Source organism: Aotus nancymaae, unplaced genomic scaffold, assembly GCF_030222135.1.
Source record: "Aotus nancymaae isolate 86718 unplaced genomic scaffold, 86718_ANA_hifiasm-v0.15.2.pri h1tg000040l, whole genome shotgun sequence".
In the NCBI taxonomy this organism is placed as follows: Eukaryota; Metazoa; Chordata; class Mammalia; order Primates; family Aotidae; genus Aotus; species Aotus nancymaae.
In genome coordinates, this window is record NW_026988454.1 from 56,632,401 (window position 1) to 56,651,476 (window position 19,076).

Sequence of the window (19,076 nt, forward strand, 5' to 3'; positions counted from 1 at the left end):
GTCTTCTCAACTTCAACTTATTTAAAACTTGGCCAATCTGTTCTTACATCAGTGAACGGTACCACCCTCACCCATTGCCCAAGCCATACACTGGGAATCAAGTTCTTGCATTCTTTGTTTCTTCACCACATGTTCTGTTGACACTGTTTCCTAATTATCTGTAAGATCCATCCACTTCTTTTTATTCCCTCTGCTACTATCCTAATTTAGACTATAGCCACCTCTCACTAAAATTATTGCAGTCGTCTTAACTAGTTGCTGGTGCTATCTTCACACCTGCAAGACTACAAAAAACACAGATTGTGTGCTGGGCAGGATGGCATGTACCTGTAATTCCTGCTACTCTGGAGGGTGAAGCAGGAGGATGACTTGAGCCAAGCCATTTGAGACCAGCCTGAGCAACAAAATGAGACCCCCATATCAAAAAACAAACAAAACGAAAACACCAACCCACATGTCATGCTGTCTTGCCAGTGGGACTTGACACATGCTATTCTCTCTTCTCAGAAGGGGAATATGGAGAAATGAAAATAATCACCATAGCGATTAAAGCACAGACTCTGTAGCCAGACTACTTAAGTGTGAATTCTGCATCTGCTACTTAATGAGCTTTGTGATATAGAATGAGTTACTTAACCTACCTGCTTTCAGTGTCTTCATCTGTATAATAGGGATGGTTAATAGTACCTGCTTCAGAGCATGTTGTAGGGATTAGAAGAGTTTTGTTTGTGTTGAGACAAGGTCTTGCCCTGTCGCCCCGTCTGGAGTGCAGTTATGTAATCATAGCTCACGGTAGCCTTGACCTCTCAGTTCAAGCTGTTCTCCCACCTCAGCCTCCCGAGTCACTGGGACTACAGGCATGTGTCACCATGCCCAACTCCTTTTAGTATTTTTTGTAGTGACAGGGTCACACTATGTTGCCCAGGCTGGTCTTGAACTCTTGGGCTCAAGTAATCCTCCAGCCTCAGCCTCTTAAAGTTTTGGAATTACAGTGCCCAGGCTTAAATAGTTAATATAGTTCAGGCTTTTTTGTTGTTTTTCTTTTTGAGACAGAGCCTTGTTCTGCGGCCCAGGCTGGAATGTGGTGACACAATCTTAGCTCACTGCAACTTCCACCTCTTGGGTTCAAGCAATTCTTGTGCCTCAGCCTCTTGAGTACCTGGGGACTATAGGCACATGCCACCATGCTGGACTAATTTTTGTATTTTTAGTAGAGACAGGGTTTTACTATGTTGGTCCGGCTGATCTCTAATTCCTGGCCTCAAGTGGTCTGCTTGCCTCGGCCTCCCGAAGTGCTGGGATTACAGGTGTGATGCACTGTGCCTGGCCTAGTTGAGGCTTTTAATTTGTCCCTGGCATATAGTAAGTACTATATAAGTATAGCTATCATTATAAATCTTATTGTAAATGTGTTGTATTGGATATAATTTTTGTTTTAAGGTTGATTTAATGATAAATGGAAAAATGCTGTTCCCCTCCATAAGTTCCCAGTTGATTGGCTCATTATTGTTGGTATTTATTCTACTTTGGCAGCTGCTTTCTTTTCCTAACTTCTTGTTTTTCAGCTTTTTAGTGACTAGAATTTGGTCTTGGGTTGACATTTCTATGAAATGGATCATTTGACAAGGTCAAGTTAACCTGAGCTTTCATAAAGACAAATTGAGGCTAATTTATATGGAAATTTTTAAAAGAGAATGATTATTATACAAGTAGTTAATATTCATTATAGAAAAATCAGAACGTATGGATAAGCACAAAGAAGGAAATAAAATTCTAGTGTTAATATTTTATTTATTTATTTTTTTAGATGGGGTTTTGCTATAATGCCCAGGTTGGCCTTGAACTCCTGGGCTCAAGCAAGTTTTCCATCTCAGCCTCTGGAGTAGCTAGGACTACAGGCAGGCACCACTGTGCCAGGCTTCCATTGTTACTATTTCAGCATTTATATAATATACTTATTTTCTTACAGAAAAGAGTACATGGTTTTATAATTTGCCTTTAAAAATGTTACAAAAAATGCAGGATAATTCATTCAACATAATTTTTAATAGTTGATAGATGACATTTTAACTTGACTTATAATTTATGTGCCATGTTGATTAAAGTTATAACTAAAGTCTTCTAAAGGAATTTTCTTTTTTCTTTCAAGTATATTTCAGAGATTGTAGATTATAAAGATTCAAGTTGTTTGGGTTCTAGCAAGGATACTTATATTAGGAAAGAGACTCATTGTAACAATAGTAAAGATCAACTACGAAAAACATGCAAAAACTACATTTTATCAAAAGAAGATTCCACAGTGGCCTGGAATTGGCAATACCTTCAGTGGGATGGTGAAAACATATATATTTAAATTTTAAAAGTGTTGATTTTGATATCTTGGCTAATAATTTTCTTTCTTTCTTTTTCTTCCTTTTTTTTTTTTTTTTCAAATAGGGTCTTGCTCTGTCACCCAGGCTAGAGTGCAATGGTATGATCTTAGCTTACTGCAACTTTGAACTCCTAGGCTCAAGTGATCCTCCTGCTCCAGCCTTCTGAGTAGCTGAGACTACAGGCATGTGCCACTATGACTGACTAATTTTTAAAACATTTTTAAAGTTTTTGTACATTGACCAGGCTGGTCTTGAACTCCTGGGGTCATGCCATGCACCTCCCTAAGTGCTGGGATTACAGGCATAAGCCATTGCACCTGGCCCATCATTTTTTTTTTTTTTTTTAGTATTTATTTTTCATTGATACTTATGATTTGAGATGATTTCATGAAGACTAATATCTTAAAATGCACCTAAGGCACAAGCCTGACTAACATGGTAAAACCCCACCTCTACTAAAAATACAAAAATTAGCTAGGCATGGTGGCGAGTGCCTGTAATCCTAGCTACTTGGGAGACTGAGGCAGGATAATTGCTTGAACCTGGGAGGCGGTAACATTGAGCTGAGATCGCACCACTGGACTCCAGCCTGGGCAACAGATTGAGACCCCGTCTCAAAAAAAAAAATGCACCTAAGGGGAGCAGATTGTTGATTCACTACTGTCTGATCTGATGATCTAGTTCTGTCTGATCTCACAGTTCTGGATTGAAGAATGGCCGAATATTTATATTTTTCTCCTTCCCTCCAGAAGGAGGTACTTGCTTTATGGTGAATTTCTACATACAATTACTTTTCCAATAAAAATACTGATGTTTGATCATCGCTGTCATTTTAATTTTATTTTTCAGAATATAAATATATATTTATCTTTGGAATATAGTTAAAAGACAGTATTCTAGATTTTCCTATTACAATGAAAATATTTTTTTAAATGACCAAGACTAATGAACAGGTTTATTTCGGTAACATATGTTTAGTTCCTCCTGTTTGCAAAGTACTTAGCTCCTAGAGAATATACAGAAATGAGCAAGATAGTCTTTTTCCTTATTTGGGGATGAGATAAGGGAGATGAATCAATTCTAAGTAATTATAATAAAATATGGTAAGGCCTTTGAGAGAGTATTGAACAAAGTACTTGCTTTACTAGTGATGCTCTCACAAAAGTCATTAACTGTTAAATCCAATGAGCTCTTTTTCATTCTGTGCTATTTGACCTTGCTTCTATGTTTGATGCTTTTGCTCACCTACCCTTTAATGCTTGTTTCTTTGCTTCTGTACACCCCTTTCTTATTGTTTTTCTCTTTAACTCTTCTTTGTGGGGGAAGGTGGGGACAGGGTCTTGCTCTGTAGCTCAGGCTGGAGTGTGGTAGTGCAAACATGACTCACTGCAGCCTCAACCTCATGAGCTCAAGTGGTCCACACCTCAACATCCTGAGTAGCTGGGACCGCAGGTGTGTACCACCATGGGCAGCCAATTTTTAAATTTTTTTTTAGAGATAGAGTCTTGCTACATTGCCCAAGCTGGTCTCAAAACTCCTGGCCTCAAGCAGTTCTCCCACCTTGGCCTCCTAAAGTTCTAGGATTACAGATGCGAGCCACCACACTCGACCTTCTGTTCAACTCTTTAACTGCTGCTTATTAGTTATTTTTGTCTTCAGATTTTTTTTATTATTAAGAAAATTTTTGTAAAAACAGGTAAGTTTACTTTAGAACAGTGAACACCTACATTCAGCTGCCTTGAATGCCTAGATTCAATTGTTATTATCTTTATATAATTGCTTTATCTCTGTGTATATATGTGTGTGTGTGTGTGTGTGTGTGTGTATATATATATATGAATGGTTTTTTGATGTATTTGAACAATCTGAAATTAATTTGCAGTTGTCATTACATGTCACCTCCAAATACTTAAACTTACATCTCCTAAGAATAAGAACTTTTGCTTGCATTGCCATATCATTATCCTGTATTTGACAGTTAATAAAATAAAAAAATAAAATTAACCATGTCATCATAATATTACGTAAATTCTGGTTCATATTTAAATTTCCCCAGGTGTCTCACAAGTAAACTTTTATAGCTATTTTTATTTGAACCACAGTTTAGTCAAGTATTTCATGCATAGTATTTGATTGTTATATGCTTTGAATCTCTTTTAATCTAGGTTATCCCCACATTTTACCTTTTTTATGTCTCCTCCCCTTTTCTAAGGGGAGGGGAGTCAAGCCAATTTGCTTAGAGTATCCCACATCCAGATTTGCCTACTATCAGGGAATTTTAATAGTTTCTGTTTCTGCAGCCTGTTGTAGGATGGTGTTTACCAAAGAAGGGCTCCTGTGGCATGGGTGCTGTGAATGGGTTGTGGGTCCTATTAATTAATCCTCTAAATTCTTCGGCAACCAGTGGGGTTTAGGGCAATGGAAGCCCATGGGTCCCTTTATCTCTCCCCATGAGTATTTTGTCTGTTTACCCTGGTGTCCAGGGTAGAAAAAATAGCATTATGTGGGTGCCATCATGTGAAAGAGGTTTGGTTGCACTGACCACCACCTTTAGCGTTTCCTTCTGTGTTTTTTCCCTTTGTGATCATAGTTACTTCTGTGGTTTTAACAGTCACTTCTATGGAGATGTTCTCTTTTCTGAACTCCAGTTCTGTTATTTCCTTTCGCTCATATTCTGCTGCCTCTCCAGTTGCTACTTCAAAATCAACATGTCCAAAATGAATTTATTTTCTACTTCCAAACTAGCCCATTGTCAATATTTTTTTTTCTTTTTTGTAAATGGTCTCACTGAGACAACACTGGCTAGAAACCTCAGTCACCTTCAGCTGTTTTACAGCTGTCTGCCCAAGAAACACACACACACACACACACAGACACACATGTGCACACATATGCATACATATTTATTCATTAAATATGTTTTGAATGTCTACAATGTACCAAAATATATTTGACCACAGTAGATAATTTTTTTTTTTTTTTTGAGACAGGGTCTTGCCCAGGCTGGAGTGCAGTGGCATGATCTTGGCTCACACCAGCCTTCACTTTCCTGGCTCAAGTGATCTTGCAGCCTCAGCCTCCTGAGTAGCTGGAACTCATGGTTAAGCCACCATGCCCAGCTCATTTTTGTCCTTTTTTTTTTTTTGAGATGAAGTCCTACTCTGTTGCCCAGGCTGGAATACAGTGGTGCAATATCGGCTAACTGCAACCTCTGCCTCCCAGGTTCAAGAGATTCTCCTGCCTCAGCTTCCTGAGTAGCTGGGACTACAGATGCATGTCACCATTTTTGTATTTTTAGTAGAGACGGTGTTTCACTATGTTGGCTAGTCTGGTCTTGAACCTCTGACCTCAGGTCATCCAACTGCCTCAGCCTCCCAAAGTGCTGGGATTATAGGCGTGTGCCATGTCCAGCTAATTTTGTGTTTTTAGTAGAGACAAGGTTTCACCATGTAGCCCAGGCTTGGCTTGAACTCCTGATCTCTGTGATCCATCTGCCTTGGTCTTCCAAAGTGTTGGGATTACAGGCCTGAGCCCCCGCATCTGGCTATAATAGATATTTTTTTTCTCTGAAATGCCTCTTGAGTCCATTCTCTCCATTCTGACTACATTTAGTCTAATTTTGGTCCTCACCAACCCTCTTCAAACTTCTACATTGGTCCGCCTGCCTCTGGCTTTAAATCTTCTGATCCACCCTGCATGCTATCTACTTATTGAGAAGACCTATTTGATCACATTTCCAGCAAAAGTGCTGGAAAACCTCTGATGGCTTTCCATTGTACAGGATAAGTGCCAAGTTTTCAGCATACCATACAAAATTATGCTGATTCTATCTGCTTTCCTCTTTTCACCTCTTATATTCTAGCTGTATTTGCCTTTAGCTAATTGCTTGGATATACCATGGGTTTTAATCTTCAGACAAAGTCCACACATTCTGGTGTCTCTAAGTCCTTGTCCTTTCCTCCTTTGCTCAGTGAAATTCTGCTCATCTCTCGGGACCCACTCAGATGTTCCTTTGAAAATTATTTACCTGAAAGTCCCTGTCTATCCCCTCCACAGGAACCAAGCCCCTCTATTCACTCATTATCTGATGTTCTTTGCATGTTTCTCTGTTATAGCACTTATTAGATTGTACCCTTTGCTTGTGTATCTCTGTATAAAGACTCACAAGGGGCTGAGCATGGCGGCTTGCACCTATAATCCCGGCACTTTGGGAGGTGAGGCGGGTGGATCACCTGAGGTCAAGGAGTTTGAGACCAACCTGGCCAAAACAGTGAAACCCTAAAAATACAAAAATTAGCTGAGCTTGGTGGCGCATGCCTGTAGTTGTAGCTACTTAGAAGGCTGAAGCAGCACAATAGCTTGAACCTGGGAAGCTAAGGTTGCCGTGAGCTGAAATTGTGCCACTGCACTCTAGCCTGGGCAACAAGAACAAAAATCTGTCTCAAAAAAAAAAAAAAAAAAAGATTCACAAGGGAAAGGATCAGCTCTTTCTTCCTCCTGTTCCTGGAACCTAGCACAGTGCTTGACACATATTATGTGCTTAGTAAAATATTTCCGAAATAAATGCCACACATTACTTGTTATATTACCTTTTGTAGCAAGTGAGTCTGACTTAAGATTCATAAATTCTCAAAGTAAGATAATGTTTTCTATAAAAAATTTGGTTTAACTAAATATTTGCTAAGGATTATAGTCTATATAAGACCCTAATTATTTATGTTTTAAGTGTAAGCCTTAAAAGTAAATGCCTGAATTCTTAAGCATTGCTGCAGATACATTTTTTAAAAACTCATTTCCCAGCAATAAGAATTTGCCATTTTTAGGCCAGGTGCAACGTCTCACGCCTGTAATCCCAGCACTTTGGGAGGCGGAGATGGGAGGATCGCTTGAGCCCAGGAGTTTGAGACCAACCTGGGCAACATAGTGAGACCCTGTCTTAAAAAATAAAAAATAAATAATTAGCTGGATGTGGTGACGTGTGCCTGTAGTCCCAGCTACTTGGGAGGCTGAGGCAGGAGGATTGCTTGAACCTGGCACATTGAGGCTGCAGTGAGCCATGATTGCACCAGTGCACTCTGACCTGGGTGACAGAGCAAGACCCTGTCTAAAAAAAAAAAAAAAAATTGCCAATTTTAGAAACAAATTAATCGTTAAATATTGATGATGTGTGGTAATATATTTACCAATGCAACATTGAACTTGAGATTTTAGAAGTGCACTGACAGTTCAAGTAGCTGTTGACTATAAAGTAAAAAGCTTGGGTAAATATTATCAACATATCCTAATTAATAAGATTTGAAGTGTTAGTGTGCCACCGGTGAAGTTTATTGATGTACAAATTCAATTCAGTGAATTGTTGTTTTTCATTAAAGCTCTCCAATCAAGATATGGTTGCATATAAATGTCAACCAAATAAGAACACATTAAAAAAAAGAAATTATACAATTAATCAATGAAAACATTATTCTAGGCCAAGCATGGTGGTTCACCCCTGTAATCCCAGCACTTTGGGTGTCCAAGGCAGGAGTATCTCTTGAGCCTAGGAGTTCAAGACCAACCTGGGTGGCATAGTGAGACCCCATCTCTACAAAAATAAAAAAAACTAGCTAGGCATGATGATGCACACCTGTAGTCTTAGCTACTCTGGAGCCTGCGGTGAGAGTATTGCTTGAGTCTGGGAGGTCGAGGCTTCAGTGAGCCATGACCGTGCCACTGCACTCCAATCTGGGTGACAGAAACCTTGTCTTAAAAAAAAAAAAAATTATTCTAATTATGTTTTGAAACTATTTTTGCCAAACTAATAGGGATTTCTAAAATTTTATAATTTTAGAGTTTAAAAAATACTAAATGTTTCTCTGACTTGGAATTCTAAATGAAGGAAATAGTTTAAAATAAAGATTATTTTTTAGAGAAAGATAACTAGCTAGATGTGGTGGCTCAGGCCTGTAATCCTAGCACTTTGGGGGCCAAGGTGGGCAGATTGCTTGAGGCCGGGAATTCGAGACCAGCCTGGGTGACATGGCACAACCCTATCTCCACAAAAAGTACAAAAAATTAGCCTGGCGTGGTGGAGCATGCCTGTAATTCCAGCTACTTGGGAGGCTGAAGTGGGAGGATCATCTGAACCTGGAAGGTTGAGGCTGCAGTGAGCTGAGATCGTACCACTGCCTTCCAACCTGGGTGACAGAATGAGGCCCTGTCTTTAAAAAGAAAAAAAGGAACATAAACTAGTCAATCAGTTTGTAAGAAAAAGGACTGGGCCAGGTTCAGGCTGCAGTGAGCTGAGATCGTACCACTGCCTTCCAGCCTGGGTGACAGAATGAGGCCCTGTCTTTAAAAAGAAAAAAAGAAACATAAACTAGTCAATCAGTTTGTAAGAAAAAGGACTGGGCTAGGTCAGTGGCTTACACTTGTAGTTCCAGTACTTTGGGAGGCCAAGGTAGGAGGATCACTTGAGGTCAGGAGTTTGGGACCAGCTTGGGCAATTTAGTGAGACCCTATCTCCTTATATATACAAAATGGGAGTAAATAAATTCCTTTGCTAAGGAATGAAAGCAAAGACATAATCAAACTGTTGTCACATTTTCATGTTGTGAGGGAATCCTTAAGTTGAATAAAGAAGAATAGTACTATAGTTTGGTGATGTTTAGAGATTGAATAGATGAAATATTTGGTGGATGAAAGTATTTTTGAAGCACAATTTTGTCAGAAAAGAAAAGGAAAGCATAAAGAGGGTGCTAGTATTATTTGACATCACTCACAAATAAGAAGAATACAAAAGAATGGCAGTACCTTATGTTGGAAGATTTTAAATGTTTCAGAATCGCTTTAAAAGACTTATTCAAACTAGAAAAATTATTGATATTGAAGTGTTATGGTATTGAACTATTTACGAATGAAATGGAAAGATGTCTGGGATTTGTTTCAAAATAATTATGAAAAGTAGAGACAGTAGAAATAAGGCTGTTCATGAGTTAATACTTGTGTGATGGATACATACAGTATTATTGCCATTTATTTTTGAAAAATATAATTATACAAAATTTAAATATGTTATTATGTAATAAAGAATCATGTTTCCAAATAAGGGATCATTACTACTAGGCTGGCTGAATATTGGGCTCATGATGATACTGAATAATTCAGAATGATACCCATATGAAACAAGATGATGTTTTTTGTTTTTTTGTTATTTCAAATTTTTATTCCACGTTGTTTTTTAAAATTATTTTTCCATGTTGTGGAAGCCACCTAATCTGCTAAGCTAAATCATCACATAATAAAGGAAAGGGATACAACATTGATTTATTTCATCATTCTTCTTGAAGAAAAAAAATAGTTGGCTCCGGTGTCATATAATTTGAAGAATGTCTTTTTTTTTTTTTTTAATCTGACCAGTGGATTCACATCACATAGTTTAAAGAATGTCTTATTAGTAACACCTAGTTGTAAAAACTGGTAATACTAGAAATTAAAAAAAAAAAAAAACCTGGTAATATTGTCTTATTTTAGATACTGTATTTCTGATGATTTCATGATTTGAGTTCTACTCATAAGGTTTAGGAAAAGCAACCTTGTACGGTGGCTCACACCTGTAATCCAGCATTTTGGGAGGCTAACGCAGGTGGATCACCTGAGGTCGGGAGTTCGAGACTAGCCTGACCAACATGGAGAAACCCTGTCTCTACTAAAAATACAAAATTAGTTGGACATGGTGGCACATGCCTGTAATCCCAGCTTCTTGGGAGGCCTCTGAGGCAGGAGAATCACTTGAACCCAGGAGGTGGAAGCTGTGGTGAGCCAAGATCATGCCCATTGCACTCCAGCCTGGGCAACAAGAGCGAAACTCCATTTCAAAAAAAAAAAAAAGAAAGAAAAAGAAAAAGCAAACTTCAAAGAATTGTTTGTCTTCTAAGGCAGTGGTCCCCAGCCTTTTTGGCACCAGGGACTGGTTTCGTGGAAGACAGTTTTTCTACAGACTAATCAGGGTGGGGATGATTTTGGGATGATTCAAGTGCATTACATTTACTGTGCACTTTTTTGTGTTATTATTACTTTGTAGTATATAACGAAATACAGCTCATCATAATGTAGAAGCAGTGGGAGCCCTGTGCTTGTTTTCCTGCAACTAGATGGTCCCATCTGGGGGTGATGGGAGCCAGTGACAGATCATCAAGCTTTAGATTCTCATAAGGAGCACGCAGGCTAGATCCCTTGCACTTGCAGTTCACAGTAGGTTTTGAGCTCCTATGAGAATCTAACGCCGCCACTGATCTGACAGGAGGTGGGGTTCAGGTGGTAATGCAAGTGATGGGGAGTAGCTGTAAATACAGATAAAGCTTTGCTTGCTTGCCCACTACCCACCTCCAGCTGTTCAGTGCCCCATTCCTAACAGGCTGCTGAGTGGTAGTGATCTGTGGCCCAAGTGTTGGGGACTCTGTTCTAAGGGATATAAAAGAGAAGTATTGGCCTGGGTGTGGTGGCTCACGCCTGTAATCCCAGCACTTTGGGAGTCCAAGGTGGGTGGATCACTTGAGGCTGGGAATTGAGACCAGCCAACATAGTGAAACCCTGCCTCTACTAAAAATACAAAAATTATCCGGGTGTGATGACACGTACCTGTAATCCCAGCTACTCTGGAGGCTGAGGTAGGAGAATTGCTTGAACCAGGAGGCGGAGGTTGCAGTAAAGCTGAGATTGCACCACTGCACTCCAACCTGAGGCTGTCTCAAAAAAAAAGTATCTTCAGAACTGTTTCCTTTCTCCCTCCAGTTCTTTCCTGGGCACTCAGAAGTCATCTTCTTATCTATGTGCTACTTCCTCTAGATGATCACATCTGTGGACTCAAACCTTTTAGTCTGAAACGTTACTATGGTAGGCCCTTAGTATTTTCAGGACCTGTCCTTTTTGAACTTCCCAGATATTTTCAATTTTGGTTGGGGTTTCTTTCTATGTAAAATAATCATTTATAAGCTAGGGAATCTTCTGAGATCTGATATGAACCTTGTTCTCAGTGGCATCATCCTTGCATCAACCAAGCTCAAAATCTTAGACTCATCTTTGATTCTTCCTTCTTAATCTTTTCTATTCATTTCGTCCTGCCAATTCCTCCTTTCGTCCCACCAATTCCTCCTTTAAAATGACTATCACAGGGGTCCCTTCTTTTCTCCTGTCTTATTACCCCTCTGTCATGAAGAATTGGAAGAACTAGTCTTAGCTCTGCCTCTAGCCGCTGGCCTAGTTTCTTCATCACTGAAGTGAAGTGATTATACAGGATTGTCTTAGATCCCTTTCAGAGGGAACATTCTGTTCTTCTAATCCAGGTTCTTACCTTCTCACACTTACATTGAAGTAACTTACTAATTGCTTTTCATCCCTTTAATCTTAGTCCTTTTTAATAAGATTAAACTTCATATGTAATTTTCATCACTTTTGGGATAAAATCTTAGGTTTCCAGGTCTTCATTTAGGTCACGTCATCATTTCTCTGGTTAACAGTGTGGTCATTTTACTGGGAGTGGTGGCTCATGCCTGTAGTCCCAGCACTTTGGGAGGCCGAGTGGGTGGATCATGAGATCAGGAGTTTGAGACAAGCCTCACCAGTATGGTGAAACCCTGTCTCTACTAAAAATACAAAAATTAGCTGAGCATGATGGTACGTGCCTGTAGTCCCAGCTACTTGGGAGGCTGAGGCAGAAGAATCGCTTGAACCCGGGAGGTGGAGGTTGCAGTGAGCCAAGATTGAGCCACTGCAGTCCAGCCTGGGCGACGGATTGAGTCTCTTTCTCAAAAAAAAAAAAAAAAAAAAAAAAAAAATTAGTGTGGTCATTTATATAGTCACCTTCTCCTTCACACAGAACAAATGGTTACCAAATTCTGTCCGTTCTGACTCAGAAATGTTTTTTGAACCTATTATTTCTTCTCCTCTGCTGATAATCTAATCTAGTCCTTCATCTTCTCTTATCTGGACATTTGACGCAACCTACCAAATGTTTGCTCTGCCACCTGTTTTTTTTCTGTAGTTAGCATTGTTATCTTTCTGAGCAAAGATCTGTTAATGCATCTTCCCTGTTCCAAAAACCTTTGACTCTACACTGTTTACGTATCAAGTACAAGCTTGTTTGTAGGACTCACATGGTCTCTTTCTTTACTTTTCTAACCTCATTTCTTGCCCTAGTCATAATGCACCTAGCTGTCCATTTATACTGGATACCAACTGTTTCTCGAATATGCTTTTGTTGTTTTTTTTATGCCATACTTCTACCTGGAATTTGCTAACCTCTTTATCCCTTCTCTACCTGGGGAACCCCTTCCTCAAAGGCATGGCTTATGGAGTTACCTTCCTTAAAGCTCTGAATTAATTATTGATTGCATTCTCTCTGGACTTACATGTATCTTTTGTGGGTGTGGAACACATCAGGGTGACTTATATTTTCTGCTTACTCAAAATCTCTTTCCATGTGGATTATAAACTTCCTGGTATCTATCTCTAATTTGTTCATCCCAAGAGTTTGGCAGTATTGGGATACATAATATAAACTCAGTAGTTGTTAGTTGATATAAAATAATAAGGCTTTTCTGTTTTTACTAGAAACAAAGCAAAAGGATTTCTGTTCATTTGAATACTATAAAATTTTTCCTTCAATCTTGCCTGATTTTGAGTTTTCTTATCTTTCTTTAAAAGATGCTTCTTCTAAATTTTTTGTCTACTGTAGGTCTTTGGGATCAACATGGCCCAGAGCTGGTCTGGACACTCAGCAGTATTATTGATAGGAGTCAGAGACCCTTGGGCTAGTCTAATTGTGACTATAAAAATGGAACTTTGGTTAAACTCTTGTGTTTTTGCATGTAGGCTACTGAATTGTGCTTTGCCTTGCTACAGTTGAGTGGAGGCTGGTCACCAAGTTTGGATGTTATTGAAAGCTATAAGACTATCTTTTTCATTAAAACAGGTCCTAATATTTCACTTAAGAGATGCTCCTGCTAGGCTTGCTTCTCTAGACTTGAGAAATTCTTCTCTGAATTACATTTAAATTCTAACACTGAGCTTGATTTTTTATATGAGAGTAAGCTTTCATTTTAAGGTAATGATTTCTATTCTTTGCACAGGTATGTACTTCTTATATTTTCTACTATCTATAGAATTGTTTGCATCAAGAATTTTCCAGGCCCAGGAGGGTGAGTGGTGCAGGCCTATAATCTCAGCACTTTGGGAGGCCTAGGTGGGAGAATCACTTGAGTTCAGGAGTTCGAGACCAGCCTGGCCAATATGGCAAAACCCTGTCTTTACAAAAAAATTACCTGGGCGTGTGATGTGTTCCTTTAGTCCCAGCTACTTGGGAGAGTGAAGTGGGAGGATCACCCAAGGCCATGAAGTCGACAATGCAGTGAGCCTAGATCATACCACTGTACTTCAGCCTGGGGGACAGAGCTGTTTAAAAAAAAAGAAAGAAAAAAAAGAAAAGGAACATAGTGTCTCAGATGGAAGACCTAATAGAAGCAGTCTCTGTCAAATTTATTTTTTCTATTTTGTTACATAATGTTCACATCGAACAATTGTTTTTCATTGTGACTGCTGAGAGTGAAGTTTAAAATTTTTTTTTTTTGAGACAGAGTCTCGCTCTGTAGCCCAGCCTGGAGTGTAGTGGCACAATCTTGGCTCACTGCAACCTCCACGTTCCAGTTTCAAGTGATTCTCCTGCCTCAGCTTCCTGAGTAGCTGCGATTATGGGCACCCACCACAACACCCAGCTGATTTTTAAATTTTTAGTATAGACGGGGTTTCACCATGTTGGCCAGGCTGGTCTCGAACTCCTACCTCGTGATCCACCCGCCTCGGCCTCCCAAAGTGCTGGGATTACAGGCGTGAGCCACCACGCCCAGCCAAGAGAGTGAAGTTTTTATGGTGTTGCTATACATTATAGACATATAGAAGAAACATCTTGATATTTAAAAATTCTATATAGCATTTATCCATATTTATACTAGAAATACATGTATTTTTAATTCTTCTGGATACATTTAGTAAACTTATTAATTTCAATATGCAGTTGCTCTAATCATACTGTCTAATATACATGAAAATGTAGAAAACAGTTTCTCTGAAGGCTTTGAAATTGCTTTGTCTATCTTTATATATTTAGAAATAAAAGTAATTTGGAAATGAAATCGTTTTAAGGAGGAACTATGCTGCCTCTAAAAGCCAGGTTATCATACCAGGGTAAACTAGGCAGGTTCACCTGCTTTTCAGCCTTGTCATGGTCGCTCACGCTTGTAATCTCAGCACTTTGGGAGGCCAAGGCGGGTGGATCATGAGGTCAAGAGATCGAGACCATCCTGGCCAACATGGTGAAACCCCATCTCTACTTAAAAATACAAAAATTAAATGGGTGTGGTGGTATGTGCCTGTAGTCCCAGCTACTTGGGAGGCTGAGGCAGGAGAATTGCTTGAACCCAGGAGGCGGAGATTGCAGTGAGCCGAGATTGCGCCACTGCACTCTAGCCTGGCGCCTGGTGACAGAGCTAGACTCTGTCTCGAAAAAAATAAAAATTGTTATTTTATGATATTTAATATTACATGTGCCTGAAACATCTAAGCTGTGAGGTGTGAATTCCTCTACTTGGGGTACTCCTGGAGAGTGGCATTCACATGGGATGACAGCAATAAAGCTTCCCTGTCTCATGTGCCTAATCACTAAAGTATTTCTGGACGTTGTGTTAAAGGACACATATTTGGTCTTCAGACTAAGGTATTGGCATATGCCCAAAGATTGTCATTCACATAGTACAGTGCCAAGGAGTCCCATATGCCCTCTGAGACCTTGCAACTTCTTCATATGGTGAACCTTAGAGATGCTGCATCATCACTTACCATCTGACAGTTAGTTTACAATGAGAAATAGTAATGATATGTGTACTTTCTTTCATTCTCTATTTTAATGTTGCAAATATCAAAATTGTAGATTTTTGAGTACTTTATTAATTTAACAGATGGAAGTTATATTTAAACTTATTAAGTGAAGTAATTACTGGGTTTGTTCCTTGTTCGTGTCCACGTAATTTAGAGTAAAAGGCCTATGCTCAGTCTCTTCTTTTCAAGCTTTCAAATTCCTTTGACAGCCTGGATGTGAAATTCAAAAGCCATTAATTTGATGTGTTAATTTTGCACTTTTTGACTTAACTGCAAAGATCTTATAGTTTCCATAGCAACTATAACCTATCCAGATTGTGTAATATTCTTTAGAGTATTAAAAATAAAACTATGCAATTACATGAGCTTCTGGACTACTTTGTCTAGGGGAACTGAGGATTGAAATATTTCTGTTGAAAAAATTATGGTTTCATGTGAAAAAATTTTCAGAAAGCTTTTTTTTCCTACTCTTAGCAAAGATCTAATTTATTATTTATTTATTTACAGAAAGCTTTTATAATTTTGTTTCAAGAATACATCAAACCTAAATATTTAGCAATAGCTACCTGGTAGATAATTTAATTATTAAATGTGTAAAATTTACATTGTAAGCAATGTGTTGAGCCTCTCAGGCACATGTGCTCTCACTCATGTACCCACAAATACATTTAAGGCACAAGAGGGACACTTGGCTTTGATTACATTCAGTCACCTGTGCTTGTGCTTCTTAGTGGCTTCTGAGTGGTCTGAAAACGTCTAGTTTTATGTTTGGGAAAAAAACAGAATGGAGAAAAAGGAAAAAAAAAAGATCATTTAAACTTTCCTTATTTTTTGACTTTGCTCTTTAAAACATGCCTGAGCTATCACTTTGAAAATACTAAAGATTGTTTTAGAAGGTATTTTCAGAGCATCAAATTATTTTGGCTTTTTTTCTTTTTACCGCTAATTCTAATTTAAAAGGCAATATAATATTAGCACCAAAGTTAGTTGACATAACTTCCTATATCTTAACATAACTATTTTCAGTTTTTTGTATTACCTTCAATATATTTGTAGATGTATGTAGATTTTTATATAATTTGTGTATTTTCTCAGTAGCATATGGTAAACATTTTCCATGTTTCTAATGACCTTCTAGCTATCATTTAAAAAATTTCATCAGAGTCCATCTTATTGACATATCTAGTAGTTTTCTTTTTGTAAAAATACTGTTTAATTATTTCCTGAATGCTGTATGTTGGAAGAAAAATGGATATAATTTTTAAACTGATTGTGAGGGAAAGTAACCATAACTCAATTATTTGCTGGTAGATGATTGTGAAAATCTTCAAAAGGAATGTAAAATAGTATTTTAAAATGCACATTTTGAATAACCTCCTAAACTGCTCTATCTGAAAGTAAACACAGAATGAAGAAAATTAGGAATAGCTAAGTAGATAGATGTGGCACGACTTTGGCTCTATATTTGACAAAAACATCATGACATGGTGCTACCTTACTGAGGCTCTAATACAATCAAAAGACAAAACTTTGAAGGCATGGATTTAACTCCTGTTATAAGAACAACTCACAATATGAACTATAGTTATGTTCAGCTGGGACCTTTGTGTGGCCGGTTCTGGTGTCAGCACCCTTGAGGACACACTGTATTGCACTAGCCACTCATCTCATATTATTAATATTTTAACAGAATGTTTCACTGTTTTTTGAACTGCTGTATTCTCTTGGTTAAGCAACTTAGTAACTATTGGGACTTCCCAGAATTCCTAATACTATGTCCATTGTTTAAAAAATCCAGTTTAAGTATTGGGTTCTTCCTAGAGTTCCTGGGAATAAGATGTTGGTGGCCAGAGCTTTGAAGTCTTTAAAAGGCTTTTGATTGAGGTCCTTGGGCTTTTGAATGTCTTCATCCTAGGTGAGAACCAGTGTGTTTCAGTGGGTTCTCATTCCTATAAATGCTTATACTATGAAATTACTTTAAATGAATCTGGGAGTTTATGTCTGTTAGTTTTTTATAGTGAATGTCTATAACAGAATGCTTTTGTAGATTCCAGATAATTAAGACAGGAGTGGAATTATCTTGCAATATGTTTGAGTTTATATTTATGCTTGTTTACTCTTTGAAACCAGTGTTGTGTTTAGTATCCTGTTCTGTTTCAATTTTGAATTTTGTGTTTCGGCTCTGTCTGATGTTTTCACTGTGACATGAATTTCTTTTGGTGTTTCATATTTCTGTAGTTGAAATATTGTCAAAAATAATGCATGGCATAGTGAGAGTGTTTACATTATCACTGGGAAATTAAGTTTATTTTCATTGTTTTTGTAGTTATAATTTTGACTCTGAAAGTGATATATGGAAAAATAGTGTTTTTTTGTTTATTTGCAGAAAAGATGAAAAGGAGTATGCATTGAAGCAAATTGAAGGCACAGGAATATCCATGTCGGCTTGTAGAGAGATTGCAGTAAGTGGATACAAATACAGTTATTTATTTTATTATTGATATTGGATGATGATTTATTTTAATATGAAAATTTCATTAATATATACAGTAGATGGTTATTTTACAGATGTTAGTTTAAGAATACTTTATGTAGAATGAGAAAATCTGCATAAACTTTTTATTTTATTTTTAAATTTTGAGACAGGGTCTCATTTTGTTGCCCAGGCTGGAGTACCCAGGCTGGATCACTGTTCACTGTAGCCTGGACCTCCCAGGCTCAAGTGATCCTCCTGCCTTAGATTCCCAAGTAGCTGGGATTACAGGCATGTGCCATCATACCCAGCTAATTTATACATTTTTTTTGTATAGAAGAGGTCTCCTTATGTTGCACAGGTCGGTCTCAAACTTCTGGGCTCATATGATCCTCTCTCCTTGGCCTCCCAAAGTGCTAGAATTAGAGGCATTAGCCACCACACCTAGCCCATAAACTTTTTAGTTACTTGAAAGTCATCTTTGGTGTCTCAGAAATACTGAACAAAATGATTTAATTAATTACAATCATGATGGAATATTATTTAAATTAATAATTTAATGTCTGTTTTTCTGTAGCTTTAGGACTGATAAAGGTCTTTATAGAGAAAGGGGCCATACTATTAAATTTTATTCATTTTAAATACTATTTCTGAAATATGTATTATAGTGAGATTTTACTAGTCACCAGAAAATAAGACCATCATCATAATAGGATAATCCCTTAAAAAAATGGTTCCCTGTTTTGGTCTTTATATGTCATACCGGTACATTTAAGAAATGATTGTCCACAAGAATACCAAACATTTAATGAGTGTTTACTAGGTACCAGACTTACTAAATGCTTTCAAGTGTTCATTTAATTGTTACAACAGTCTGTGAAATAAAATTTTAATATCCCCATTTTACAGATCAAAAAACAGAGGCAAAACTATAATTATAGCTCAGAAGACTTACTATTATATTACCTTATTTTAGTTCTTCACTAAAGGTTACTGATTAGGGCTTTACCGTAATATCACATCTATTAGAGATGTTTGTTTCTAAACTGTTAGATATTTATTTAAATAATTGTTATTTAATAATTGTTAAATAATTATACTATCCATATCCATTAGGGATTTCTGTCTCTAATTTAATATTACATAATATTGCCCACAGTTCCATGTTTCTGCTTCACCTACATTGAAACACTCCTTCATCACCCTTAGTCCTAAGAAGTATGGTGCAAAGAACACATGGGGTGGGAAATCTCTAGACCTGGATGTCTGTCTTACCTTAGTAGCTAAGTAGTGATGAGTCCCAGTTTCCTTATCTGTTAAAT

The 19,076-nt window shown here is 37.8% G+C and overlaps 1 protein-coding gene across 3 annotated transcripts in view; it reads left to right on the forward strand.

The window, feature by feature from the left end:
- The window catches only part of CDK19 (cyclin dependent kinase 19), a 195,448-nt gene that overhangs the window by 58,621 nt on the left and 117,751 nt on the right, over nt 1-19,076 (forward strand). For all 3 annotated transcript variants that reach the window (XM_064360776.1, XM_064360778.1, XM_064360777.1), the window contains one exon: nt 17,668-17,743. In XM_064360776.1, coding sequence (XP_064216846.1) covers nt 17,668-17,743 — 76 coding nt within the window. The remainder of the gene's footprint in view (nt 1-17,667; nt 17,744-19,076) is intronic.